At 44.1% G+C, this 26436-nt stretch overlaps 9 protein-coding genes across 9 annotated transcripts; 7 read left to right on the top strand and 2 right to left on the bottom strand.

The window, feature by feature from the left end:
• Positions 1–884: 884 nt before the first annotated feature.
• JR316_0008840 (Cytochrome P450 monooxygenase COX2) lies at positions 885–4536 on the top strand (the record flags this gene model as incomplete). Its single annotated transcript, XM_047894552.1, has 16 exons — positions 885–1083; positions 1139–1274; positions 1324–1512; positions 1560–1824; positions 1885–2002; positions 2068–2085; positions 2154–2384; positions 2442–2466; positions 2522–2638; positions 2701–2734; positions 2800–2912; positions 2969–2988; positions 3656–3791; positions 3849–4040; positions 4092–4320; positions 4411–4536. 16 exons carry the CDS (start codon positions 885–887, stop codon positions 4534–4536), a joined length of 2148 nt encoding a protein of 715 aa, XP_047746011.1.
• A 1307-nt stretch (positions 4537–5843) lies between these two features.
• JR316_0008839 (chaperonin) lies at positions 5844–7308 on the bottom strand (the record flags this gene model as incomplete). The annotated part of the gene is made up of 4 exons (XM_047894551.1): positions 5844–6017; positions 6064–6755; positions 6875–7207; positions 7266–7308. The coding sequence occupies 4 exons, from the start codon at positions 7306–7308 to the stop codon at positions 5844–5846; spliced, it is 1242 nt and encodes a 413-aa protein (XP_047746010.1).
• Positions 7309–12010: 4702 nt separating this feature from the next.
• On the top strand, positions 12011–13550 carry JR316_0008838 (Cytochrome P450 monooxygenase 208; the record flags this gene model as incomplete). The annotated part of the gene is made up of 7 exons (XM_047894550.1): positions 12011–12209; positions 12262–12391; positions 12445–12633; positions 12697–12961; positions 13017–13134; positions 13199–13212; positions 13272–13550. 7 exons carry the CDS (start codon positions 12011–12013, stop codon positions 13548–13550), a joined length of 1194 nt encoding a protein of 397 aa, XP_047746009.1.
• Positions 13551–15269: 1719 nt separating this feature from the next.
• Positions 15270–17444, top strand: JR316_0008837 (Cytochrome P450 monooxygenase COX2; the record flags this gene model as incomplete). Its single annotated transcript, XM_047894549.1, has 11 exons — positions 15270–15468; positions 15524–15653; positions 15707–15895; positions 15946–16210; positions 16264–16371; positions 16521–16767; positions 16821–16845; positions 16896–17018; positions 17084–17117; positions 17185–17297; positions 17369–17444. 11 exons carry the CDS (start codon positions 15270–15272, stop codon positions 17442–17444), a joined length of 1509 nt encoding a protein of 502 aa, XP_047746008.1.
• A 550-nt stretch (positions 17445–17994) lies between these two features.
• On the top strand, positions 17995–19622 carry JR316_0008836 (Ribonuclease H1; the record flags this gene model as incomplete). The annotated part of the gene is made up of 5 exons (XM_047894548.1): positions 17995–18068; positions 18156–18644; positions 18699–18753; positions 18814–18895; positions 18952–19622. 5 exons carry the CDS (start codon positions 17995–17997, stop codon positions 19620–19622), a joined length of 1371 nt encoding a protein of 456 aa, XP_047746007.1.
• Positions 19623–19964: 342 nt separating this feature from the next.
• JR316_0008835 (Dual specificity protein phosphatase MPK-4) lies at positions 19965–21882 on the top strand (the record flags this gene model as incomplete). The annotated part of the gene is made up of 8 exons (XM_047894547.1): positions 19965–20090; positions 20155–20293; positions 20350–20449; positions 20502–20620; positions 20683–20815; positions 20868–21597; positions 21650–21787; positions 21841–21882. The coding sequence occupies 8 exons, from the start codon at positions 19965–19967 to the stop codon at positions 21880–21882; spliced, it is 1527 nt and encodes a 508-aa protein (XP_047746006.1).
• A 410-nt stretch (positions 21883–22292) lies between these two features.
• On the top strand, positions 22293–23471 carry JR316_0008834 (Epoxide hydrolase A; the record flags this gene model as incomplete). The annotated part of the gene is made up of 1 exon (XM_047894546.1): positions 22293–23471. One exon carries the CDS (start codon positions 22293–22295, stop codon positions 23469–23471), a length of 1179 nt encoding a protein of 392 aa, XP_047746005.1.
• A 565-nt stretch (positions 23472–24036) lies between these two features.
• On the bottom strand, positions 24037–24720 carry JR316_0008833 (uncharacterized protein; the record flags this gene model as incomplete). Its single annotated transcript, XM_047894545.1, has 2 exons — positions 24037–24519; positions 24574–24720. The coding sequence occupies 2 exons, from the start codon at positions 24718–24720 to the stop codon at positions 24037–24039; spliced, it is 630 nt and encodes a 209-aa protein (XP_047746004.1).
• A 758-nt stretch (positions 24721–25478) lies between these two features.
• On the top strand, positions 25479–26262 carry JR316_0008832 (DNA-directed RNA polymerases I and III subunit RPAC2; the record flags this gene model as incomplete). Its single annotated transcript, XM_047894544.1, has 5 exons — positions 25479–25508; positions 25573–25667; positions 25730–25756; positions 26025–26074; positions 26132–26262. The coding sequence occupies 5 exons, from the start codon at positions 25479–25481 to the stop codon at positions 26260–26262; spliced, it is 333 nt and encodes a 110-aa protein (XP_047746003.1).
• Positions 26263–26436: the final 174 nt, after the last annotated feature.

The following is a 26436-nucleotide window of genomic DNA, read 5'->3' as shown; positions in this document are numbered from 1 at the left end:
ACAGCAAACGAAACGGATGATACTGGGCATTCAGTCGACGTCTGGTGGCCCGCATTTATACGATGGACAAGAGTATCACCGGAGGGTCAATGAGCCAACAGACTTGAGAAAGGTAGCCGGCAACTGAGAATCGGAGTGGCCAATTCTTTGCAGACTTATTGAGGACCATGCAGAGAAATGCATCCGGTTAGAGGTACGACCAGGAATAGAGGACAGGTAGAAAGGTGGAGAGTGGGATACTAATTTACCCAGAAACAGAATCTAGAAAACTTGCCAGCAGCACATCCGATTCTCGCGTTTCCCTGTATGCGCGACTCAGCAAGATAGGCATTTCCCATAGCCATCCGAGCTACGTATACATAACCTGACACCCCAGTGTATATCGGATGTCTCCAGCAGCGTTTGAACGAAGATTTTTTGACAAAGATACGAACAAGATACTCCGAGTAGTACAGCCTCTACATGGCCCATAGAACCTTGGGAACTTGATGTCCGTAGGTATTCTGGTTGTGAATACGTCGTCAGTGGAGATTGGAGAAAGGGAAACGATAAAAAAGAACACGATGGTAAATCACAAAGGGGACCTTCATGACTGGACCAGGCCAGGACAAACGTGCAGCTCGGTAATTTCCGGCCAAGAAAGACTATCCGGTACCTGCTCCTGAAAAATACCGTCATGGTCGTAATGGGCCTGTTCATCTTTGAGATGACTGCAGTTCTCTGGAGCCTTGATCATTTACGAAGCCTCAGCTTCAAAAGGGCCGAATAACATCTAAACTGCCTACCTCAACTGGTTCACGCTATACCTATTTCGGTGAGCATGGTCCCGAGCAATGGCCACTGCAATTCAGCTGTTGTGAGGCCCTTTTCCGTCTTTTTCACCAATGACTGCTATGATTTTCAGTATATGCATATCCGCACTTCTCTTGTGGGTAATCAAAAGATTGCTAAAGTTCTTCGTCGTTGGAAAACAACGGAACTACCCTCCTGGGCCGACCCCAAAGCCGTTTATTGGAAACTTACTCGATTTCCCAACTACCAACGCTGCACTAGTATACGCGGAATGGGGAAAGAAGTACAACAGTCAGTTGTATACTCATTAGCTATTGAAGTATTTCATTCCAATAACTGCTCCTAGGTCCAATTGTTCATGCCGAAGTCCTGGGTAATCATGTCGTCGTCATCAACAACATTAATGTCGCAGAAGAACTACTCGAACACCCTGAAAGAGCGAGGATCTACGCAGATAGGCCAGCAAAGCCTGTCACAGACTTGTACGCCGACTTTACTAAGTTATACATGATGCGTATTCATCTTTCAAAGGATGGGTTGGAATATTAACGTAGCCGTGATGCCGTACGGAGAAGAATGGAGGAAACGGAGGAAAGTATGCCAAAAGCACTTTAACCTCGATGCGTCCAAGAGCTACGAACCACTCCAAATTGCGCAAGTCAGGAAACTCCTCCAAGGCCTCCTCGATTCCCCGGAACAATTCGATGCCCATAGCAAGATGTGAGTCTGCGCAGCCTCGTGCTTCAAATGAATCTTATAATCTTCAGGTTCTCTGCCGCCTTGACAATCAAGATGATGTATGGATACGATATCGCAGATCTCAACGATCCATGCGTGACTCTAGCTGACGAGGCGCTTTCCCTTGGAACTCGATTGGTAGTACCAGGTGCCAATCTCATAGACATATTTCCACCCCTGCGACATGTCCCCGCATGGTTCCCGGGCGCATCATCTCAAAAAAAGGCTGCAATAATTCGTCGTATGACAGATGAGGTTGTACGATTGCCACTGGATTATGTGAAAAAGAGTTTCGTGGGTACCTATTCAACTAATCTGGATGTTTGATATGTAATGAATAGATGATTGCTATAGAAAGACGGCACGGCTGTACCATCTTTGGTTCGCGAATTTTATGAAAAGCAACAGACGACAGCTAGTTCTCAGGAAGAGGAAGACATCATAACAAGTGTTGCATATACCGTGTACGGAGGTCTGTGCTTTTCGCTCCGTGTTGTAAATGGCGTCCTGTTCATGTTTGTTTATTTTCCCGTGTAGCTGCGTCAGACACTGTAAGTTAGTTCAACATTCACATAGCACCATTAAGTTCAACTGTATGCTTTTGCAGACAATATCTTTTACAGGATCTTTCTTTTACCTAATGGCCGTAAATCCAGACACTCAAAAGAAGGCTCAACTCGAGATTGACCGAGTAATTGGTGCCAAACGTCTTCCGGTCCTTGCGGACAGGGCGTCGCTTCCTTATGTTGAAGCGATTTACAGAGAAGTTCTGCGCTTGAGGCCTCCTTTTCCTCTTGGCATACCTCACTGTCTCATGGAAGATGATCACTACAGGGGTTACTTTATGCCTAAAGGTGACTATCATTTCAATTCATTCAACTTTAAATCTGAACACGTTCGCTTTGATTCAGGAACAATTGTCCTCACCAATACATGGTCAGTATATTATGCCAGATAGCTTGAGACCATTGTTTTGACCAAATGCGCTAAGGGCTATGTCGTACGACGAACAAGTCTATCCAGAACCGCAAGCTTTTTTCCCAGAAAGATATTTTGTAGAAGGCAAGCTCGACAAAGAAAGAATACTTGCATACGGATTTGGGCGAAGGCAAGTTCAGCTTAGTTTCACTTAATGTCATTCAATATTGATAAGATATAATCTGTCGACAGGATATGTGCCGGCAAACATGTGGCTAGTTTGTCTGTAAGTTTTCAGTAAATCCATGAGGTAGACTGCGAAATATGTTGATCGAGATATCCCTATACTAGGTTTGGCTGATGATTGCCTCGGTTTTGGCAACCTTCACTATCACCCCTAGAAAAGATGAAAATGGGAACGACATAGAAATCAATGGCGATATCGAAGATCACGGTCTTATGAAGTGCGTTCTTACTTTTTCATTTGCTTTCCTGCGTTTGTCTTCTTACATTGCACAAGTCATAAGAAGAAATTTGATTGTGCCTTTCATCCAAGGTCACCTTTGAGCCGGAAAATCATTGAAGAAGCCGTACTTGAATGAGGGAATACGTCTTCAAAGGCAAGCATCACCTTCTCATTAGTATACGCTAACCCTTATTCGCTCAAAGTTACATCTAATATTCGGTACTGTCGTTTGATAATGCCTGGTTTGTGTGATTTTTTGCAGATATAGGAAATGAATGCGGTAGCTTTTCTTCTATAATAGCTATCAATCGAACAATGTGCGTAATCTTCTTACGCTAATAGTTATTTATGTTACACACTATGCCCTTGTGAGCTGTTATTCGGCTGGGGGTGAGAAAGACAGAATAATGCTCCTATAAGTTAATTTTCATACTTATGCAACCATATATCTTCTCTATCGTATCTTGTTCGGTTGACGTTACGACATCGCTCATGGCGCTTTCTTTCACTACTATCAGTGCCATCATTCTGCTCGCATGGGGGATCAAGAGACTGTTCAAGACTATCACTTCGAAAAAACCTGGCCCTCGACCACCTGGACCCAAACCATTGCCTCTGATCGGAAATCTACTTGATTTACCGATAAGAAACGCCGCTTTGGTCTATACGGAATGGACCAAGAAATACAAGAGCAAGTTATAAATTCTATTACTCGCGCCTGATTGCTGAATTTTTATACAGGCCCAATTCTTTACGCCGAAGCCTTGGGAATTCGTTTCCTCGTTCTCAATGATGCTGCAGATGCAGCTCAGTTGCTAGAGAGCTCGTCCCGTGCAAAAATCTACGCCGACAGGCCTTTGATACCTATTGTTAAAGTGTAAGTTCCAACAGTTTGACAGAAACACTTTAATCCGTTTAATACGTAATGGATCAGTATGGGTTGGGAGAAGAATGTGGCGATTATGCCATATGGCGACGCCTGGAGACAACATAGGAGGGTCATTCAAAACAACTTCAACAACCCCAAAGCGGTACAAAAGTTTGAGCCCATTCAAACCAAGAAGATTCGCCAACTATTGCAAGGACTTTTAAACACACCTGAAAAATTTGAAGCGCATAGCAAAATGTATGTATTCAATCGGTCTGGATAACTAAAAGCTGACTTATTGTATTGTAGGTTTTCTGCTTCGCTGACAATTGCATTGATGTACGGATACGAGATCAAATCACTCGATGAGCCCTGTGTCACAATGGCAGATGAGGCACTTTCGCTGGGAGCTCGATTACTTCTACCTGGTGCCAGCTTGATGAACGCCTTTCCGGTCCTCCGACATGTACCTGAATGGTTTCCGGGTGCCTCTGCGCGGAAGAAGGCTGGTGTAATACGTCGTATGACTGACGAAATTGTTAGATTTCCTCTGGAATATGTTAAAAAAAGCTTTGTAAAGTTCACTATCTTGTCTTTCGTGTCACAAAGCTGCTAACAATATCTCTAGGAGACAGGTACCGTAGTGCCGTCTCTAGTTGCTGATTTCTACGAGAAGATGTATACTGTTGGAGCATCCGAGGTCGAAGAAGAAATGATAAAAAATGTGGCATATACGGTGTACGGAGGTACGTAAACCATTGCTGGTGCAAAGGGTCGGTAGCTGTTCATCTAATTCTATTTGTCTATCAAGCGGCTTCGGATACGGTAAGTTGCATTGGACATTGTATATGTGTTCGTGGTCTCAACAACTTCATTTTAGACAATATCTTTTACTGGATCTTTTTTCTACTTTATGGCTGTGAACCCACAGGCACAGAGACGGGCACATGCTGAGATTGATCGTATTCTGGGATCCAAACGTCTCCCAACATTGGCTGATCGTGATTCACTCCCCTACTTAGAAGCGGTGTATAGAGAAGTTCTACGATTGAGGCCTCCCTTTCCACTCGGGGTACCTCACCGCCTTAGCCAAAATGATTATTACAAAGGCTACTTCATTTCTAAAGGCAAGCAACAGTAACCTTCTATAACTATAACGGAAAGCTGTTCTTGCGGCTTATGACTTGGTTTTGATATTCAGGGACAATTGTTTTTCCCAACATATGGCGAGTAAATTCTTGAGCATTTCCTAGAGGTAAACTCATTCACATTAACTTAAAAGGGCGATGTCACGAGATGAAGCGATGTATCCGGAATCTGAGGCCTTCAAACCAGAAAGATATTTCGACGCAAAAGGCAGCTTGATAGAAGAAAAACTTCTTGGTTACGGCTTCGGTCGCAGGTAAGATTAACTTGTGCGAGTAATTTTCTTTTTGCTTATATGTGAGGAAGGCTTTGTGCGGGAAAATACTTGGCCAGTGCTACCGTCAGTCTGATGCCCTTTGATCGAGTAATTGGAACACAACATGTTTCTATGTTGCTAAATATCTTGTCTAGGTTTGGCTCATGATGGCTTGTGTACTCGCCTGCTTTGAAATCACTCCCCGTAAAGACAAGGACGGACACACCATAGGGGTTAATGGCGGTATTGAGGATGATGGTTTGATAAAGTGAGTTGTTCGTCCTTATGTCATGTCTCTGGTTTCTACCCTGATTTGTACCTTGAAGTCATAAGGCCACCTTTGAGTGCGATTTTCGTCCTAGGTTGAAAGATATTCATAGGCTTTTTGTAGAATCTTAAAAGGCTGTTTTATCACGCATTCGCTATGTGGGACCATGCCATCAACTAAATAGGCAGTAGATTACAATACAATGTAAACCAATACAATAATTTTTTAGTCTTACAAATCCACCCAATTTTTGGGGCCCGGTTTACAATGTCAAGCAATAGTTTTATTAGGTTAGAAAGTGGTCATAATTATTCAATTTAAATTTTTATTCATTTGAGTATAGTGAAGGGACATGTTATGTGTGTACATTGAAAGCGCATGCAATATCGGACTAGTGTGCGTGCACGTTCTCCTTCCTGCCCGCAGACCAGTGCGGCGCGCCGAGGATGGGGTGCTGATACCCCTGCTGTGCATGAGAATGCTGCTTGTGCACCTCCTCTGTGACCAGCGCATCCTCTCCGAGCAACACACTCTCATCCACAGGCTTCATCACATCTGCCTCTGCCTGTGCTTTTCAGCCAACGCAGCTCACATCTCACAGCAAAGCTTACTCGAGGCAGCAGCGGCAGCGGCATTGGCATTGGCAGCAGCAGTAGCATTAGCACTTGACCCTGTTTGCCGCCTCTCCGGGCAGCAAGGGCACTCGCCGTCGCGAGCTGCAACGACACCTTGAGGAGCGCAACACCGCCTCCGGGGAGGATACCCTCCTCGACAGCGGCGCGTGTCGCGTTGAGCGCGTCGTTGTACCTGTCCTTCTTCTCGCCAACCTCGACCTTGGATGCTCCGCCCACCTTGATGACAACTACACCTCCGCTCAGCTTCGCGAGACGTTCTTGAAGCTTGCTGCGGTCAAAGTTGCCCGTCGTGGGGTCCGCAATCAAGGCACGGATCTGCTCGCACCATGCAGCAATCTGATCCTTTGCACCTTCACCGTTGAGAATGATCATGTCGTCCTTGGTGACAGTGATGCTTCCAGTCGAACCGAGCATCTCCGCTGACGCACGCTCGAGCTTGACGTCGAGCTCGTCTGTGAACACTGTTCCTCCGGTGAGAATAGCAAGGTCACCGAGGATGCTCTTGCGATTGTCTCCAAACCCAGGAGCCTTGACAGCGCACACCTGCAGCTGACCACGGAGCTTGTTGAGGATGCAGGCAGCAAGAGCCTCGCCGTCGACGTCTTCCACAATGATGAAGTCAGTGGGCGTCTGGCCTGCGCCGTGGCCTCGAGGGCAGGGAGGATATCCTGTAGGGCGGAAATCTTCTTCTCAGAAAGCAGGATGAAGGGCTTCTCGAACTCGACGCGTTGGGACTTGGTGTTGGTGATGAAGTAGGGTGAGATGTAACCACGGTCGAAGCGCATACCCTCGGTGATCTCAATTTTGTCCTGAATCGTCTTTCCCTCCTTCACAGTGATCACACCCTCCTTTCCGACCTTCTCCATTGCCTGAACAATTAATCCTCCAACGTAGGCGTCACCGTTTGCGGAAATAGTAGCTACCTGTGCGATTTCGGCGGTTGTCGTGATAGTTTTGGCGTGTGCAGAGAGGAAAGAGACGACACGGTCGACGGCGGCCTGAGACCCACGGCGCAGGTCCATGGGGTTGCATCCAGCTGCGATGTTCTTGACACCTTCTGAGTAGATGGCACGCGCAAGAACAGTGGCGGTTGTCGTGCCGTCTCCGGTTTTGACTTGGACTTAAGATTGGGCTCATCAGGAACCAGCACCCCCTTAGGTAAGCAAAAGTTGGCTTACCTCCGAACGTTTTCACCACTCGCACAACCACATTATCCTGCATTTTTAAACCACAGATATGTAGAAGGTGTATTTCTGAATAGATCTGCGGTTTTTTTTTGAAAAAAAAATTTTTTTTGAGAAAGATATAAGGCTTACAAAATTTTCCCCCCCTTTTTTATTGTAAAGCATTGGAAATGATGTTTTAACGAGTTTGGGCAATTTCTGAAAATTCGACGAAGTCACTTTTGGCCGCTTATATAATAGATCACGTGACCTCCCGGAAGATCATGATAACGCCTCGATGCATGTTTCTCAGCCTCGTTGGCAGTGATTTGAGCGATATAAAATAAAGTAGACCACTTGGAACCACTCGACTATCATCATACATCATATCTATGGCCCGAAAATCCAAAGCCTCACTTTCTAGAGCCAAAAACCTGGGCAAATATGCACAAAAGAAACATCATTCAGTTTCTATTGAAGATATTCCGGAGGAGGACATCCAATCCTCAACCCCTAGTCCCCAATCTGGCCCAAATGTGAAGAGCCTTGCAGAGTATATCAGTGATGAAGGGATTATAACATATAATGAAGATGGCTCCTTCACCTTGCAAGGATTTCTTGATTACTTTGAAGAACCATCTTCTTCTACTCTTTCAGATGAAGATTCTGATTCTGAATCAGATGGCGAAATGGAACAGCAGCCAGAGAACTCAGAGATCAATACTCCTTCAGATTTACAAACATTCTCAAACATTTTACTGGAGGCCCAACGGATTGCAGTGGAGCTTGAGAATGAAAGGACTAATAGGCCAAAAATGTACCTTAAAAACTCTGCTAGGACCAAGCGTCGACAGAAGAGAGCAAGAAAGGATCTTAGGGATAAAGGAATACACCCCATTTCCGAGTGGTTTTCAAAGACACCAAAAAATCCTTCCACAGCAACCTCTTCAGCCACTACTGTCAATACAAATAACGTGGATATTATTACCATATCTGATTCCGACAGCTCTTCTGATACACAAAGTGATGGAGATATTAATTCCCAGCTGGATCATGCACAACCTATTGCAAATAATGACCCACCCCAATCTAACTTGCCTGCCAACTCTACAATTTCGGATGCACAAGAAACTGTCAATAATTTCTTGCAACATTTACAAGCAGGTGGAAAGGTTGAGGATTTTAGCTTGCCTACGGAATCTGATGCCATACTTGATCAACTCAGCTACAAAGACTTTCCAAAACTTCGTCGGGTCTGTGCAGCCTTGACTGTACGAAGCAAGGAAAAGACACTTGACATTATTCTTCGAGCAAGACTTACTGCAATGGTTGGCGTGTTGAACTTATATCTTGATCCACAACTTTCCTATGGTTGGCGTGAATCTTCTTTGATAGTTGCTAAATCCCAAGGCTGTGGGGTTAATCATGCTCGGAATATACGCAGCTGGATCCACACGTTTTTGAAATCTGGAAAGCTTCCACTCCGCCGTGTTACACGTATTCAGCCTTCTCTTCTTGATGATGAAGATTTTTCAGAGGCAATACAGCTCCATCTTTCTAGCATTGCAAAAACTGGCTATATTTGTGCTCAAGATATCGTGGACTTTATCCAAACACCTGAAATGCAAGAAAAACTAGAGGAACTTGGAGTTGAAAAAAAATCAATTCATCTTTCTACTGCCAAACGATGGCTACACAAAATGGGTTGGCGATATGGAAAAATACGAAATGGTATGTATATAGATGGTCATGAGCGGGAAGATGTTGTGCAGTACCGGATTGAATTTATCAAGCGCTGGAAGGACTATGAAAAACGGATGTATTCCTATGATAATGATGGAAATTGTAACTCTCAGCTTTCAGGCTTTTCTGTTCCTGCTGGCCAGCGCTTTCGCCTTATCCTTATTACCCATGATGAATCAACATTCTATGAAACAGATCGCCGTAAAAATGTATGGTCACACAAATCTACCAACCCGGTTCCAATAAAAAAAGGAGAAGGTACATCAATCATGCCATCAGAATTTCTTACTGTGGAATGGGGCCGATTGCAAAGTCAAGATGGTTCAGAGTATGTTATTTAAATTTTATCCATATGTGTTTGAATTAATAAATATCAATTTTAGATCAGCACGAATTTTATTCAAAGCAGGAAAAAATCGTGATGGATATTTCACCTCGGATGATTTGATTAATCAGGTGGATCATGCAATTGACATTTTTGAAGGACGGACCAATGGATTTGCTACTGGCCTTTTTTTGTTTGACAATGCCCCAAGTCATCAAAAACGTGCTGATGATGCATTATCTGCAAGAAGAATGCCTAAAAATCCATCACAATATTGGACTCATCGTAAAGGAGGTGCCAAAATGCGAACTACTACCCTTCCAAATGGCCAAATACAGTCCTTCTATTTTGATGATAACCATCCCACCATGCCCGGATGGTTTAAAGGAATGGAATTAATTATCCGGGAAAGAGGTCTTTGGAAAGAATCTGGACTTCTTGCCCAATGTGAAGGATTTAAATGCGAACCAGGCAAGACTGATTGCTGCTGTCGACGTATTCTATTCATGCAACCTGACTTTGTGGCTCAAAAATCACGCCTTGAGGAATTGATCACTTCCCGCGGTCACATCTGTGATTTTTATCCGAAATATCATTGTGAACTCAATTTCATTGAACAATACTGGGGAGCAGCAAAGCTTCGCTATCGTAATACACCCAAAACAAGCAACATTGATGAAATGGAAGCCAATGTAATTCAATGCCTTGATGATATTCCTTTACTTCAGATTAGAAGGTATTCTTTTATACTTTTCACAAATAAAAGTTTAACTTTTCACTAATTATGTTCAATAGATATGCAAACCGATCAGCAAGGTTTATTTCAGGCTATGAGCATGGTCTAACTGGTCCACAAGTTCACTGGATAAACAAGAGATATCATAGTCACCGTACACTTCCTCCAGATATGATTGCCAAAGTACGTGCAGAGTATATGTCTGCATAAGAGTCTGTTTCTATCATTTGAAAACCATAGATACACTTATCTAGTGCACAAATGTTATTCTACATGATACTTTCTACCATTTATTCTTGTGTTTGTACTAAATTTCCGTCGACATAACTTTTGATTTTTTCTGAAGTCGATTTTGGCCGCTCTTGGCGCCAAGCCTTTTGATTACGTAAACGTGCTGGTTCCTGATGAGCCCAATCTTAGAGATGTTTGTCAAACAAAATCAGCAGATATCGGAGCTCCAAAATCAAATCAAGCGGAGCCTGAACTCACTTGAAGTCCCGCTGCAAGCAAATCACGTCCACTTTGTTTGCTTTTTTCTAACCACCACAATCCTCTGCCCACGGATATACATGGGGGCAAGGTACGTGTATTCATCTTTGTAAATTGATGTCTCCTCCTCGAACTAACATCATACACATCTTCCTTTAACCAAAACAAGTTAGTAGATTATACTTTTTTGGTGAGTAATAGATAATTCTCACTCGGTGCTCATCAGTACTCACCACATACTAGGACCAACTATCTTGAACACTTGGATGAAGGGTCAGTATTTTAGTCTCTATTTAGTGTGCTTTACACTACTAACATTACTTGTGAAAGGTCCCAAACAACCAGACACTTGGATACAGACTTGAAAGCATGTACATGTAAGTATATGCGCTTTTTATTGGTTTTTGATTCATTTTTTGATGCATATATTTTGGTCCACCATTTCCCGTACCACTTCAGCTGTTCCGAATGCTTGAAGCTGCCTTTTCCCGTGTGTCTTCACCATTCATGCCTACTTTGTGTCATTGAGTGTGGGAATTGTCAACTTCAGGTTCTGTTTTGGTGTTGAGGGTCCGGAGCCGTGCGCGCTAGCATGCGGGTTCAATGTGTCTTATATAGTTGTACTATTTTTATGAATAAATAATCTATTTTTCATTATGATTTTTGTGTGCTCCAAAAGGCATTACGATTGCAATACCCAGAAATATTGTAAACCTCAAATTAATTTATTCATGCTGCAATATTTCCGGTTTCTTACAACATTTCAAGAGCGTTGTAACGCAGTGCAAGAATTTCGAAGAAAAAAATATTTTATTGGGTTTGCAATGCTTTGTAATCTACGCGTACTTTTTATGATGGCATCATGATTGATAATTGACTTTAGATTAGTTCGACCCAAAAGATAAATTCGAAAATTGTAACGCTACTCCCACTTTTATGCCATTTTGATCACATACCCATATCGCTCAAAGGTAGTTAGCATAGATTGTTACCCATGTCGGACAAATTTGAACTTTGGACTTTGCCCCTAACTCACCCACAATCTAATCGTCGCCATTTGCCGGCGTAGATTATGTAAGGATGATGTGGTTCCGAGTCGACGCGATACTCGAGGTGCGTACTACACCGGTACAAGTCTCTCATTCATGCAGCTCAATGCAGCAGCTTTTCTTGACCAACTTCTGGCTTCTCCATCTTGCTTGGACCACTCAGTCTGCAGCCCAAGTCAGTACCTGGATACTTGGCCCAAACAATCACAAGGATCAGCAGACTGGCGAACTACCTGTTCTAAATCAGATGACAGAATTTTAATTGGTGTGAACTGGCTTTAATATTATCCCTTGACTGAGAGCAAGGATTATATATGGATCCTTTGACATCACATGCTTGCAATCTCTTTCTACAGTTTAAATATGCATTGTATCGTAGATTCTTGGCCTTTTCCGAACACGCACTCTTTACCATCAAATGTCGACATCCGCCTTCATTATCTGTGTTTTAGTGCTTCTATGGGTACTAAGGAAATATACCCAATTTCGAGATCGTACTTTATCGAGGGCACCATACCCCCCTGGACCTGTTCCCAAACCGTTGATTGGAAATGCTCTTGACTTCCCAATATCGTTTCCTGCTTTGAAATACGCAGAGTGGGGAAATATTTATAAAAGTGAGCCCCCCTGATTTGTATAATACGGAGAACCTGAACTCCCTCAAAATAGGCCAAATCCTCCACATAGAAGCATTTGGACAACATATTGTCGTTCTTAATAATCGCGAAGATGCTGAAGAACTGTTGGATAGAAGGGCCAAGCTCTATTCAGATCGACCCGAAATACCTGTCATGAAGCTGTGAGATGGTCTACTCCGGACAAGTTTGAATTCTAAAACCTCTGAATACGCAGAATGGGCTGGAGCTATAACATTGCAATTTTGCGGTATGGGGACGAATGGAGGCGGTGTAGAAAGATATGTCAACAGAACTTCAATCAGAAAGCCTCTCAAGCCTATCAACCACTCCAAAGAAAAGAAGTTCTTCGATTCCTTCAAGCTCTACATAGCTCCCCTAAGGAGTTCGATGCTCATAGCAAACGGTACGATCCCACAATTAGTTCATTATTTTTCAAAAAAAAAAATGCTCATTGGATTGTTATAAGATTGTCGATATCTCTTACGATGTTGATGATGTATGGATATGAAGTTCAGTCCATCTCAGACCCTGTCGTTACTGTGGCCGACGAAGCAATCAGGCTTGGTGGTCAACTGGTAATACCGGGTGGAACGCTCATAAATATTTTCCCCATGCTTCAACACATACCTGCCTGGTTTCCCGGTGCCTCTTCTCAGAAATTGGCGAAGATTGTGCGAGAGCTCTCAGATGAAATGATGTCAATTCCAACCAAATTCGTGAAGAAAAGTCTCGTAAATCATCTGGCTATTACTGAATACCTCACTCTGGACTGATTTTTACCTTTAGGAAGAAGGGACGGCCGTCCCGTCATTTGTAACTGATTTCTATGTAAAGAAACAAACCCACGGTGCCACATTGGAAGAGGAGGAAATGGTTAAAAATATTGCATTTTCAGTTTATGGCGGTTGGTCACCTTTTTGTTATCATATTTAATGATTTGATTTATGCAAGCTATGTATGAATGTTAGGAGCATCCGATACGGTGCGTACTTTGACACAGTTTTGAAAATGAGGTACTTGTCTGATGAAACTTGATCAAAGACTATTTCCGCTACTGGAACATTTCTTTGGGCAATGGCAGTAAACCCCAATGTCATGAAGAAGGCACAGTCCGAAATTGATACTGTCATTGGTCTTAATCGTCTCCCAACATTCGAAGATCGTGACTCGCTCCCCTACATTGAAGCCATATATCGTGAAGTATTGCGATCACTTCCACCTTTGCCCCTTGGCGGGCCTCACACAACCATTCAAGATGATCACTACAAGGGGTATTTCATCCCCAAAGGTGGGTATCAGCCTGTCATCGAATTAGAATAGGTTCATTACTCACTGTGTTATTTGACAGGGACAATTGTATTCGGCAATATCTGGCAAGTATTGTCACTGTCGCTGCTTTGATATATTTGAAAACGTCCAGTAGGGCAATGACACATGACACAAATGTTTATTCTGACCCATCTGCCTTTAAGCCTGAGAGGTTCTTTGACGAAGACGGAAAGTTGAACGCCGATGATCGAGTACTCGCCTACGGGTTTGGGCGCAGGTAATTTTGTTGGCAGCCTGAGCAGGTGCAAAACTTTGCCTCACCGAATTATTATGAACAGGATTTGTGTCGGAAAATATATTGCCAGTTCAACTGTAAGCACGAGTATCTCTACTGCGTATATTCAATGACCTGATATTGGATGATTATCAGCTTTGGTTGATGATTGCTTCGGTGATCACATGCTTCGATATCTCCAAAGCTAAAGATGAACACGGGAATGATATAGAGATCGATGACGGTTTTGAGGACTGTGGTGTGGTAAAGTGAGTTATTCGATGTCGTCGCAGACCCATTTATTGAAATCCTCATCATATAGTCAAATGACTAAGTTTGAATGCAACTTCAGAGTCCGATCTCTCGAGAGGCTTAAACTGTTTGTTGATGCCAACTAATTTTTTTCTCCTTAATGATACATACATGAGTGACTCTAAGGAAACTGTGATGAGGACTCATAAGAACAGGTTTAACATTTGAGGCATCCCAAGTGGTACCAGGTACCCTGTAGTCCATCTTCCTAAGCTCACTATATTTCCAAATTATGGTGTGTACTGGGTCAGGAATACAGCTGATCGTCAAAGACTTGGAATTAATGGAAGGTGAAGCAGTGATGATGGAGCATTCAAGTACGCTATTGAGAAGCAAACCAGCGATGAGATTTGCAGCTACTTAGTCCACGACAACTCACTTTACACAACTTGTAGGTAAAATCAATCGGCTATGTAAGTACGCCGGTTCCGTGATTCTGATCACCACGAACATGTGGTCATCCTCAGACTCCTGACGCCTAGGATTTCAACAACGTACTTCAACGACCGTATCAAGGGAAGGAAACCCACAATCGCCGCTATGAAAATGTAGTCTCTCGTCTCATTATAGAAGGCCACTTACTCGGTTATCGGATCTTGGTCCTAAACCAACACTACGATTGCTGGAAGTGCAACATCCTACATGTCCTTCCGAGGTTGACACGACGTTGGTTTGGCGGGTGCCAGTGGCTACCTTTTTGTATAGTATCTATCAGCAGGAGGTATCGTGAAGTCTGGCTTCCGAGGGTTGATTTTCTCCTATTCTTCTGATAACAGCAAGGTACTGTATGAATCTACAGGCAAAAATTATCTGCTGTCCCAATATGCGGCATTCCGACCTTTTTTCTGCATTGTTGTTACACATACACCACCCGAACCGATTCCATTTGACAACGACTAAAATTTAGGGCCTATATTCTGAACAATGCATACCCATGCGTGCTATCAATGCTTCCAAAACCCGAACGTAAATGTGTCGTTGACATGATCCCGGGGGATTGATTTCGAAGGCATGCCAATGTGAGACAGGTTACTAAGTCTCTCTATAGATCTATTTTCACGTACTCAAGAGTGGGAATCCGTATATAAATCTTCAGCAGTGAACGAATCTTTCGGTATTCGCATTATTCTCAAAAACAACCTTCTCTCCTTTACCCCTGGACAGTACCACTACGCCGAACCAGAATGCCACAATCAACGACTCTGGTATATGCCTTTGTAGGGGTCTTCGGCGTCAAAATACTCCTCGATTATGTCAATCGCATCGTGCATCGTGCTCCATATCCTCCTGGTCCACCACCGAAGCCACTGGTGGGAAACATATTTGACTTACCTGTAAAAGTGCCTGCCGAGCGCTACATCGAGTGGAGCAAAAAATATGACAGTCCGTTTATTTTATCTGTTCTAAGTCTCGATATTGATGATTTCTACGCCCTCAGGTCCCGTGGTCTATGCAGAAGCTCTGGGAAGCCGCCTTATTGTCATCAACAAGCGAGAAGACGCCATTGAGTTGTGTGAGAGGAGAGCAAAAATCTACTCCGATAGACCCCACATCCCTATGGTTAACCTGTGAGATGCCATGTCTCTTCAACGATTAATAATTGATTGCTCATAATATCAAGAATGGCATGGAATCACAACATCGCTTTCTTAGGATACGGGGATGAATGGAGGAGGCACCGAAAACTCTGTCAACAAAGTTTCAACTTCGTTGCATCCCAACAATATCATAGTATTCAGATGAATGGGGTTGAGCAATTTCTTCGATCTCTGTGCGACACACCAGAAGATTTTGATGCTCACAGTAGAATGTAAGTCAGTGCTATGTCTGCTTCAATTTAATTATGTTTATTATCAATAGGCTTTCAGTATCTATTACTATGGAAATGATGTATGGGATCAAGATCAAATCAATCGATGAGCCTTGTATAACCATAGCGGACGAGGCTATCAAACTTGGGACGGATTTACTCGTTCCCAGCGGTAGCTTGGTTAACATTCTCCCTATTCTTAGACACGTTCCAGCTTGGTTTCCGGGCGCCACCTCGTTGAAAAGAGCGGAACGTGTTCGCCGTATGACAGAGATAGTGATGAAGATTCCAGTGGATCAAGTAAAAGCAGCATTTGTAAGTGACGACAAGAAATAGGAACATGTAACTCAGAACAATTTTTTCGATAGGAAGAAGGAAAGGCCTCTGCATCGTTTTACACAAATTTTATCGAAAAAAAGCAAACGCTCGGCGCTTCAGAGGAAGAGGAGGAAATGGTGCGGAATATTGCATACACTGTATATGGCGGTAATGACAATATTTCTTACCTCGCAAATTTTCTATACTTAAAGTTGCTTGTTGCTTGTAGCCGCGTCAGATACTGTGAGTTTTCCATCATTTTAACTGTTACGTTATTCAATTTGTGGGTTTTTGGGCCCTTTTATAGACGGTCTCTTCCACTGGTTCATTTCTCTACTTCATGGCAGTAAACCCCGATGTTCAAAAGAAGGCGCAGGAAGAGATTGACCGCCTGACAGGCTCCAAACGCCTTCCCACACTGGAGGATCGCCAGTCGCTGCCTTTTGTTGAGGCTATATATCGTGAAGTTATGAGAATGAGGCCTCCATTGCCTCTTGGTGTTCCTCATCGCGTGGTAGAAGATGATTACTACAAAGGATATTTGATTCCTAAAGGTACATGCCACACTTTTGATATCTCCTCTCTATACCCATGATCATATATGTAGGAGCAACAATTTTCACCAATATTTGGTGAGTTTTCGACAACGTTCAATCGCACAGAGGATTTACACCTTCCACAGGGCAATGTGTTATGAGGAAGAAGATTATCCTGACCCATACACTTTCAAGCCGGAGAGATTTTTTGATAAAAATGGGAAACTGAACGACGATGACCGCGTTTTGGCATTTGGGTTTGGCCGTCGGTGAGAAATGCGCTATATGCTATACAATATATACATTAATAAGCTTAACTATCGTGTCTTTCCAGGGTTTGCGTAGGCAAATATATCGCAAGCTCTACTGTAAGAAATCTCTAATACCGGTTTCAATAATCTTCAGAAGGCAACTATTGATGTATTATCACCACAGCTATGGCTTATGATGGCATCTGTCCTTGCTTGTTTCAACGTTGTTAAAGCCAAAGACGACAATGGGAATGAAATTGAAATCAATCACGAAATTGAAGATTTGGGTTTACTCAAGTGCGTGTTGACGTATCTCTCATGGATATAGTTCTGTCTAATGGCTAACCACCTCGTCTAATGCTTCTCAGCCAAAAGGCCAAATTTAAGTGTTCATTCCAAGTTCGATCTCCAGCAATCAAGAAGTTGATTGTTGATGGCCAATAAATGGGTGTCCTATTTTTCGGTATGCACCTAAGTATAGGTTTGAGCTTTTAGTAGAGAGAAATCCTCCAGTCGAACAAACTATGACAAGTACTTTTCACTTGAAAGAGGCTTCCTCATTACCATTGATGGCATGCCAATCGTTGATCGGACAATCCATCTTTCTGTTATAAAAGATTCATCGCCAATGGTAAACGCAATGAAGTACATTGTTTTGAGATGAACTGTATATACCAAGCCAGGTCTAATTCCTATCTCAGGAGTCAGAGGATTCTGTATAAAGCCACAATTTCAAGTCGCACGACGCGTCGAGCGTCAGGGTTCAATTTTGCTTTATTCGCCGTACATTGAGTCGCGATCAGGTGATCTATGCAACTACGCGCCGCGCAATCAGCCGATTGGTTGGTACTTAACTTTGTTTAAATGTCGACGGTCGTGCAGTGCGCAGGGGTCTCCCTGGTCTGTGCTTTCCTATCCATTACATTTCAAGAGTCTGGGAACGCCGAGCAAACTACAGACCTAGCCTGACTTAGCTCGACGTCCTTTTACCCCTATGCCTGCGTCACGAACAAAACCGGGTTTTTACGCTGTTAGGAAAGGTAGAGAGCCTGGTGTTTACTTGACATGGTCAGTATTTATGTTACTGAAGCCCTTGCTCTATGCAACTCGAAAACATTCATAAGAGATGCTTATTTTCTATTTTTCTGTTCACAGGGAGGCTTGCGAAAAGCAAATTCGTAAATTTCCGAAGGCAAGATTCAAAAAGTTTTTTGTCGAAGATGAAGCGTGGAACTTCGTAAGAGAGGATGATGATGCTGCGGGATCTCTACAGACTAGTGGGCCCATTCAATCTGTGGAATCCACTTCGTTCACCTCGCAAACAACAAATTCAACGATTTCTTTCCTGCCACATATTCCAAATCAAACTACGCCTGTCGATGGAGGGCCAGCGACCATATTCCCGGATCCCGAATCTCAAAAGCGAGCTCAAATACCCGAGGTATTTACATGCGATCTCGGATCTTCATCCACATCAACCTTGGTGCAACCTACGCCATTGCCCGCTAGTTTCACCAAGAAGTGTCAGACAGAGTTTACAAATCCATTGTGGGACATCGTCTACGTGCATGGAGACTGCAATGATGTTGAACAGTATGGCTCAATGGCAGGAGTTGGGATCTGGTGGGGCACAAACGACAAAAGGTACGGATGCCACAATCTTTTATTTTACGCCTACCCACCTAATTTGATATACAGAAACTTGTCTGAAAGATGTCCAGGGACACAGCGGACGACCCGTGCTCAATTGATGGTACGCATAATGAGGTTTTCGCCGTCCTGAGGTTGTTTTTTTGATCTAGCTGCTGTATAGTCCATATTGCGCATACTGGAGCTAACATCCAATTCAGGAAGACCTCTGGCAATCCATACAGATTCAGTAAATGCAATAAAATGTCAGTTTTTATTCAATCTCACTGCCCACCCTCTGATAAGTCAATTCGCATGGTAGGCTTTAAAACATCTGTTCACGAGTGGAAGTTGAATAATTGGAAAACAAATCAAGGCAAGCCTGTAAAAAATGGAGATGTCATTCGATGCATCTCGAAAAGGCTGGAAATTCGGTCAAACCTTGGAGAGACTGTTGTGCTTGCATACAGTAGGAAAGGTAATGGCATCGAGCAGGCCAGAGTTTTAGCGCAGCAAGGTGCGCTTTTATATGGAACCCCAGAAACAAATCTGGAGATGATGGCGGACTTCCTGGAGCGAGAAGTGAATCAACTTGTTGCTAGAGTCAATCTTGACCAGCGCAAGGCGAAATTCGTCGTTTTGGGACCAGAGGACTTGAGCGACGATGACTCGGTCGAATCGTGCTTGCGAAAGATTTGGATATCATCTACGGAACGTTTGGGTGCTTCTCCAAGTAAAAATCAGGAACACAAAGATTCATCATCATTCCGCAGCCACTCCATCCCCACTCCATATTCTCCTCATACCTTAGATGAAACTAATGGAAGAGAAAGCAAGGGCACATTCACCCTTTGCCCAACATGCTATCAAAGGCTACCTCCGACTTCAGACAGCCCCATGGACGGAACAATCATACAACAATTGACTAGTGTTGCATCTTCGAACGCTATCGAGGTTACAGTTTCAGTAAAAGTTCCAGGAGCACAGACCTAGAATATCATCACCACGCAACGACATTCTATACATATCTGTAACTTCCTAGTAATTTATTAATGAATACTAGTCTATCTGATGGTTATTGCTCACGTCGTCCTCATGATTTGAGTATACGTCGACTTCACATATGCTGTCATAAATCAACGCAGAACAGTGCCTCCGATGGAGTGAAATGGAGTAGCAAGAGTTTGGTCACCAACCGATTCATACAAGTAGAGTCTCACCCTATCTTCTGCTCCACGCCGATCATCTCGAAGGCAGCAACGATAAACCACCTGCTACAACGCTTGCCCAGAACCCCGACAACACACATCCACCTCTTTCTTTTCGACGATGACAATGGACGAAATTATTCCCGGGTTATGGATTGGAGACCTGGCAAGTGCCCTCGATGTCGAGGAGCTGAAATCACACTCCATTTTCAGCATCCTGTCGGCAATGCGAGGACGAGTCACAATCCACGAAGTGCGTCGCCATCGTGAACAGCCTTCTCAAACCTAATAGTTCTAATCTCCATGGAACACCATAGACCTTCATAAGACACCAAATTAAACTGGACGATACTGAGGACGAAGACATATTAACGCACTTTCTACCCTCCATCAATTTCATTCAGGAGGAACTGGATAAGGGAAGGGGTGTCTTGGTGCATTGTCAAGCAGGAATCAGTATGTTGCGTATTAATTTTATTTTTTATATTTACATCTTATCCTTGCAACAACAGGTCGTAGTTCAACCATAGTTGCGGCCTACTTGATGTACAGCCAAAAAATCGATCCAAACGCTGCTCTGGCACTCATCAAGCAAAAAAGACCAAACGTTGAGTATGTTTAAGCTTTGACTCATCTCCAACGCGTTTTGACTTATTTCCAAAAGACCGAATCAAGGTTTTCTTTATCAACTTGAGCTGTTCCATACTGCTCGCTACAAAATTTCCAGACGAGAGAAAAGCGTTCGGAGGTTTTACATGGAAAGAACGGTTGGAGAAGTGATGAGTACGTGATCGGATTTGTTGTGATTGGCTCTGTTGGCTCTAACCTTGTCTCTATATTTGCAGATGGCGATGGATCCCTGCCAGAAACCGGGATGTTCGCTAGGTATCCTTCTGATTCCGTTCCAGCCACTCCATCAGAAACATCTGCTCCGGCCTTTCCGATACCTCGAAGGCGCATACGATGCAAAAAATGCAGGCAAGTCTTCGCGGAGTGCTTCGACGGCAAAATATGCTCACCATTGCAACAGGCAAGAGCTAGCCACCCGAGAACACATGCTAGATCATGGGCAACTTGGTCCAGCGACTCCTGCTATTGGAACACCTGCTTCTGTCTCCCCTGCCGTTTCGCGCCGTCCATCAGGAAGCTCTGGACAAGGATCGCTCAGACCTCTCATTCGGCCTTCTATCAGTTCAGGACTCACAGACTCATTGGCAATGTCATCCATTCAAGAGCATCCTTCCACTGAACAAAAATTGGATTTAAGCTCATCACAGCAGGAGTCAAATTCTACTTCGGCGTCAACATTTGCTCTCGAGACGGAAGAAGACGCAGACGAACCGACAGCCGTTGGATCCCCACTTTCTCTGAAAGTCAACGCGGATGGCACAGCTGCTGCCGACATTTCGATCCACAAATCTGAAATTTTGGGACGCCAACTATCCGATGCGGTTATTTCGACTATCGACGACAGAAATGCACATTTGAGTAGGAGAAACAGCCATCACAAAGTACCTAGTGATGCGGCGGTCGTAGAATCCCCAATGGAACTGCCTGATACGACCATCGAGCAGCCAAGTCGTCTGATAAGTCCATCTGACCTCTCTGCTCAGTTGTTTTCAAACCCCAAACTTGCTGGCCTACGATCTCCAACTTTGCCAAGTCAAAGTACCTTATCAAACAATTCCGTGAAGGGATCGACACCTGTCAGCGCTCCGATATTGGTAAATCCACAATGTTCTGGCTATTTTGTTGAACCAGTTAGTTTATACTTCGTAACGTCATTATGTTTTGCGCTCATTTTGCCTTCAGATGGGCTGGATGGAACATTTTTTGGAGGGCGGACAACTTGCTGGGAAGATTACTTGTCCAAACAAGAAATGCGGAGCAAAACTGGGGAATTATGATTGGGCAGGAGTTTGTTGTGGGTGCAAGGAATGGGTTACACCGGTGCGTTAAAAAGGTCTCTGGATTTTGCTTGTCTATTAATTAGTTTCTCCAAGGGTTTCTGCATCAATCGATCCAAGGTCGACGAGGTCCTATAGGCAGCTTTTAACCACTTTTCAAAATTCGAACATTTCCTTTTATTATCTATCGAACATCCATTACCTACCAATTGGCATCCTCAACTTGTGTTTTAAAGGCGAATTTCTCTCGGACTTTTGTCTCTTTTTCTTTGCAGAAAGGGAACTTTTTTTTTTTTTTGGGTGTTATGGATTTCATTCTTGGTCTACATTTTTGGTGTTCAACATATCGCTGATTCTATAAACAGTTTGAGTTTCACAATATCTTGTGATTTTATATCTTCATCTCTTTTTGGTGGTTTCGTACGGCCGGTTCGGCATTCTTGATATGCGTCTGCCCTTTATAATGCATTTCTTGGGTTTTACAAATCATTTTTCGCATTCTTTATAACCGACCTTTGGCGTATAGCAGAACTCTTTCTTCTACAACTATGGCATCTAGTAAATGGCCCGGTATGCCATCAGGCATTCATTCCCGATTCCTGGGTGTTGGCGATCTTGACATGCATATATTGGAAGCATTACCCCCTTCACACGATCCCTCCTCCAAACCACCTCTCATTCTTCTTCTGCATGGCTTCCCGGAACTTGCCTATTCGTGGAGAAAGGTTATGACTCCACTTTCCGCTCAAGGATATGCCGTCGTCGCGCCTGATCTCCGTGGGTTCGGTCAAACCAAGCAACGCAGTCGTGCAGTGCCTTCCGCAAAGATCGCGTACGAGGAAGATCTGTCGCCGTACCGTATTCTGAATATTGCAGCAGACATCGTCACCCTTGTCTATAGCCTAGGATATACATCCGTCGAAGCTGTGGTTGGGACAGATTTTGGGTCTCCGGTCGCTGGATATTGTGCGCTGGTGAGGCCAGATCTGTTCAGGTCAGTGGTCTTTATGAGTGCACCGTTTACTGGACCGCCTCCTGCGGGTACAGGAGATCCGAACGCAAAGACGCAGTTGCAGCAGTTGGACGCAGCGCTCAGCACGCTCGACCCCCCGCGCAAGCATTACATGGTCTATTTTTCGACACCGCAGGCCAATGCGGACCTATCCAACCCTCCTCAGGGGTTCGCTGCTTTCTGGAGGACGTATCATCACCTGAAGAGTGCTGACCACAAGTCCAACAATTCCCCCAGGCCGCTAGGCACCGTTCTCGCGCCTAAATTGTTCGAGAACTTGCCACACTACTACGTTATGCCTCGTGAGCAGACGATGCCGGAAGCTCTCGCCTCCAAAGCGCCTACAACAGAAGAAATCTCTCAGTGCAAATGGTTAACAGACCAGGAGCTGGAGGTTTTTCTGGCACACTATAGGGAAGGTGGATTTCAAGGCGGATTGAACCTCTACCGCTGCATGGCGGAGTCGCCTCGGTGGACTGATGACCTCAAGATCCTTGTGGGCAAGCAGGTTGAGATACCAGCCAAGTTCATCGGCGGTGCGCAGGATTGGGGTGTCTATCAGATACCAGGGGCAGCGGAGACTATGCGAGCGAAGACATGCAAGAATATGAAAGAGGAGGACTTTGTTCTTATCGAAGGCGCCGGTCATTGGGCGCCGCAGGAGAAACCGGATGAGGTGGTTCAGGAGATACTGAAGTTTGTGAAGAACATTTGATTGAGGTTCCGCTTCGCTCGTCATGTGGCTATTCCATTGTGGGTCGGAGAAATCGTATTAATGTAACTGTAAGCATTGTTTGGCATGCATTCATTGAGTGGCTATTGAGCATGAACAAAGAGGGGAGCATCGGCACGAGGATCCTGCGAAATTGCTATTGGGGCTGTCAAAACACCTCCATGGGATAATTTTTAAACAATCAGTTTGTTCGAACAATGCGGATGCGGACAGTGTCTGCTACCTGAAGTTGAAACTACTCCACAAGGCCTACAATTTTGAGTTGGTTCAATGGTTTCAAATTTTTGGAAGGGTAGTTTTTTAAGCTATTGTACTATACATGACGTTTCGAATTAACCTCGTTCTGTGCGTAAATGTCGTATAAGCTATAGATACAAGTGCAAAATGTACAAGATGATAGAAAGTTCGGGTTATGATGGATACGATGCGGGGTATCTATCTAATTGGGGTATACGGCACAAGAGACGCGAAGAAGAAAAGACCGTGATACCGACAAGGAAAAATGATAAACAAGTACGAGGTGGTGATACATTAGATTTGGTACATTTTAGAGCCGACGGGGCGGGGCGATAGGATGAATTACAACAGATGGAACGCGGCCATTGGAAGGCGATGGGCGGCGTACAACGCGGTAGGGGTGTACCCTAGTACCCTTGGCTATGGTGATCGAGCCGTTTCGGAATTGTTGAATGGTGTTCCCGAAAAGCAGAATATGTGGCTCGGAGAACGGTGGACCAGAGCGGGCAGGAACCAGGCTGGAGTGAGATTTGACAAGAAAGATAGCATCGGCCTCGTCGATGCTGCACGCGCGAACGCGCACTGGTTTTCCTGAGGCAAAGGGGTTCCTGGGGTTAGCCGATGGGTCGAAAGGAACAGGTGAAAAATTGCGTGATTCGTTCGTGGCTGTTGAAGATGTAGAGAAATTCCTGGCGTGTTGAAGAACAGGTGAGGCCTCGCGTGAATCGTTCGTAGTTGATGAGGACGTCGAAAAATTCCTGGAGTGACGGGGCACAAATTTATGAGAATTGTTCTGAGGGACAAAGGAATGAGCTATTTTGCACTTAGAAGAATAAAACGAGCGTACCGATTGATCATAATTTTCATGTTGTACATTAGGTGGCGTTAATGGTCTAGCAGAGCCTGAACCGGAAAGCATTGGTAGGTTCAACGTGTGGATTGAAGGCAGGGTAGGGCGCCTTTCATATTCGGTCTTGGAACGTGTAGGTGGCATGTCGATAGATTATAGTTGGTCGTTGGAAGGGGAGTGAAGTAGAGATGTTGCAGAAGTATAAATGTCGTTCAATGAAGAAGATTAAAGATCACCCAGGTAATCGAAGGCCAGCCTTAAGTGTAGAGTAGAAATAGAAATATGTGGAGTTATGAAAGATGAAATGTAAGTCCAATGGGTATATGCAAGGACCAGTAAAGAACCGAGCCTAGAAAACGAGAGATTTGCGGATGGGGAACAGGATGGAGAACCGGACAAAGAGGGAGCATAGCGGTAGATTTTATAGATATCATTAGCCGAGAAGACAGTGGCTCAGGCTCATGCATTCCAGTACCCCTGAGATCTGAAAAATTCTGCAGCATTGAAATCCATGGACGAGTGGTCAAACCAAGTTTCCCATTGTACTGTCATTGTGGTGGACAAAAGATGACGGCAGAATGTGTTCGTGTTTGGCTTCCTATCGACATATTTGGCCACCGGAGTTTGAATTTCCTCCCATTGTCCCAATCTTCCTCTCAGCTGCTGCAAAGCTCCCGACTAATAATTGTGGCTCCATGTGGGTGTTTATACTCAAGATATCTGCGCTATTGTAGCCTACGAGGAGGGCTCTTCTGTGGGGATTTCTGCCAAGCCGATATACTAAATGCTTGGCGTGTGGTCCTCAAGGTCACGTGAAACGCGTCTCACCAAGAAATTTCGTAAATTTGACTGTCCTGCCATTCACCTCCTCCACCCCTTTGGTATAACAAAGATTAATCACAATGGCCGAGGCTGTCGAGAAGATTAAGCTGGTGAGAACTATTTACATTTTGTTCACCAATCTCATTGACAATATTCTTACTTGTGAAGCCATAGTTAAAGAGCTCTGCTGACCTCTCAGCGGCGACATATCAAATCCACGACGAGTCACATACAATCGGAAATTCATTACGATGGATGTTGATGAAAAAGTGCGTACTACGATCCATACTTATTATTGTTTTACGAATTTTCAACTCCTCGTCTGGTTTAGTCCAAAAGTGGAATTCTGTGGCTACAGGTGAATATACCTCCGATCTTTCAATGTCGATGTTGTGGCCACCAAGGTGTTTCCCTCGTTGGAGATTCAAAGTCGTTGCTAGAGGGTTGGACTGTCTGTCAAGTTGTCGAGCTCCTATCTCGTCTTTCTTGCTTTGCTCGGCGGCATTCATGCCTTTCTGTCGTCAATAACCCAATATCCCGCTCCCCTGTGTTCGACGCAAGCCTCGGCCCTTTTTTCAACACGGTTCCACTATACTGCATACTAATTCGTTGTTTTCTCTGCCTAGTGTACCCCATCCATCCGAAAATGTCATCAATGTCCGTATCCAGATGTATGGTACGTCGTTCCGGTATCCTTTTCCTTATAGACCTTACCTATACGACCTCGGGACAGATAATGCCTCATCGATAGACGCCTTGATCTCTGCCCTCGAAGAACTCGATAAAGTGTGTGAAGCTGTCGAAGATGGATACCTCGCCAGCCTCAGAGAGGACAAATTCGAACGATGGGTAGAGAGGACATAAGTTGAGAGACGCAGAATATACCATAAAATTACGGTTCGTCGTTCGAATGTTAATGAATGGACCTACCCCCAACGTCTTATCTTTAGGCTTGTCATCTCAAGGTCAATTCCGGTTCCTTGTAAAGACCTTGATCTTGTGGAGAGGCTTCATGCCCGGATATTTTGGGACTTAATA

The sequence above is a fragment of the Psilocybe cubensis genome, chromosome 8 (assembly GCF_017499595.1).
Source record: "Psilocybe cubensis strain MGC-MH-2018 chromosome 8, whole genome shotgun sequence".
In the NCBI taxonomy this organism is placed as follows: domain Eukaryota; kingdom Fungi; phylum Basidiomycota; class Agaricomycetes; order Agaricales; family Agrocybaceae; genus Psilocybe; species Psilocybe cubensis.
Note: the sequence above shows the minus strand (reverse complement) of the source record. Positions and strands in the feature narration are given on the sequence as shown.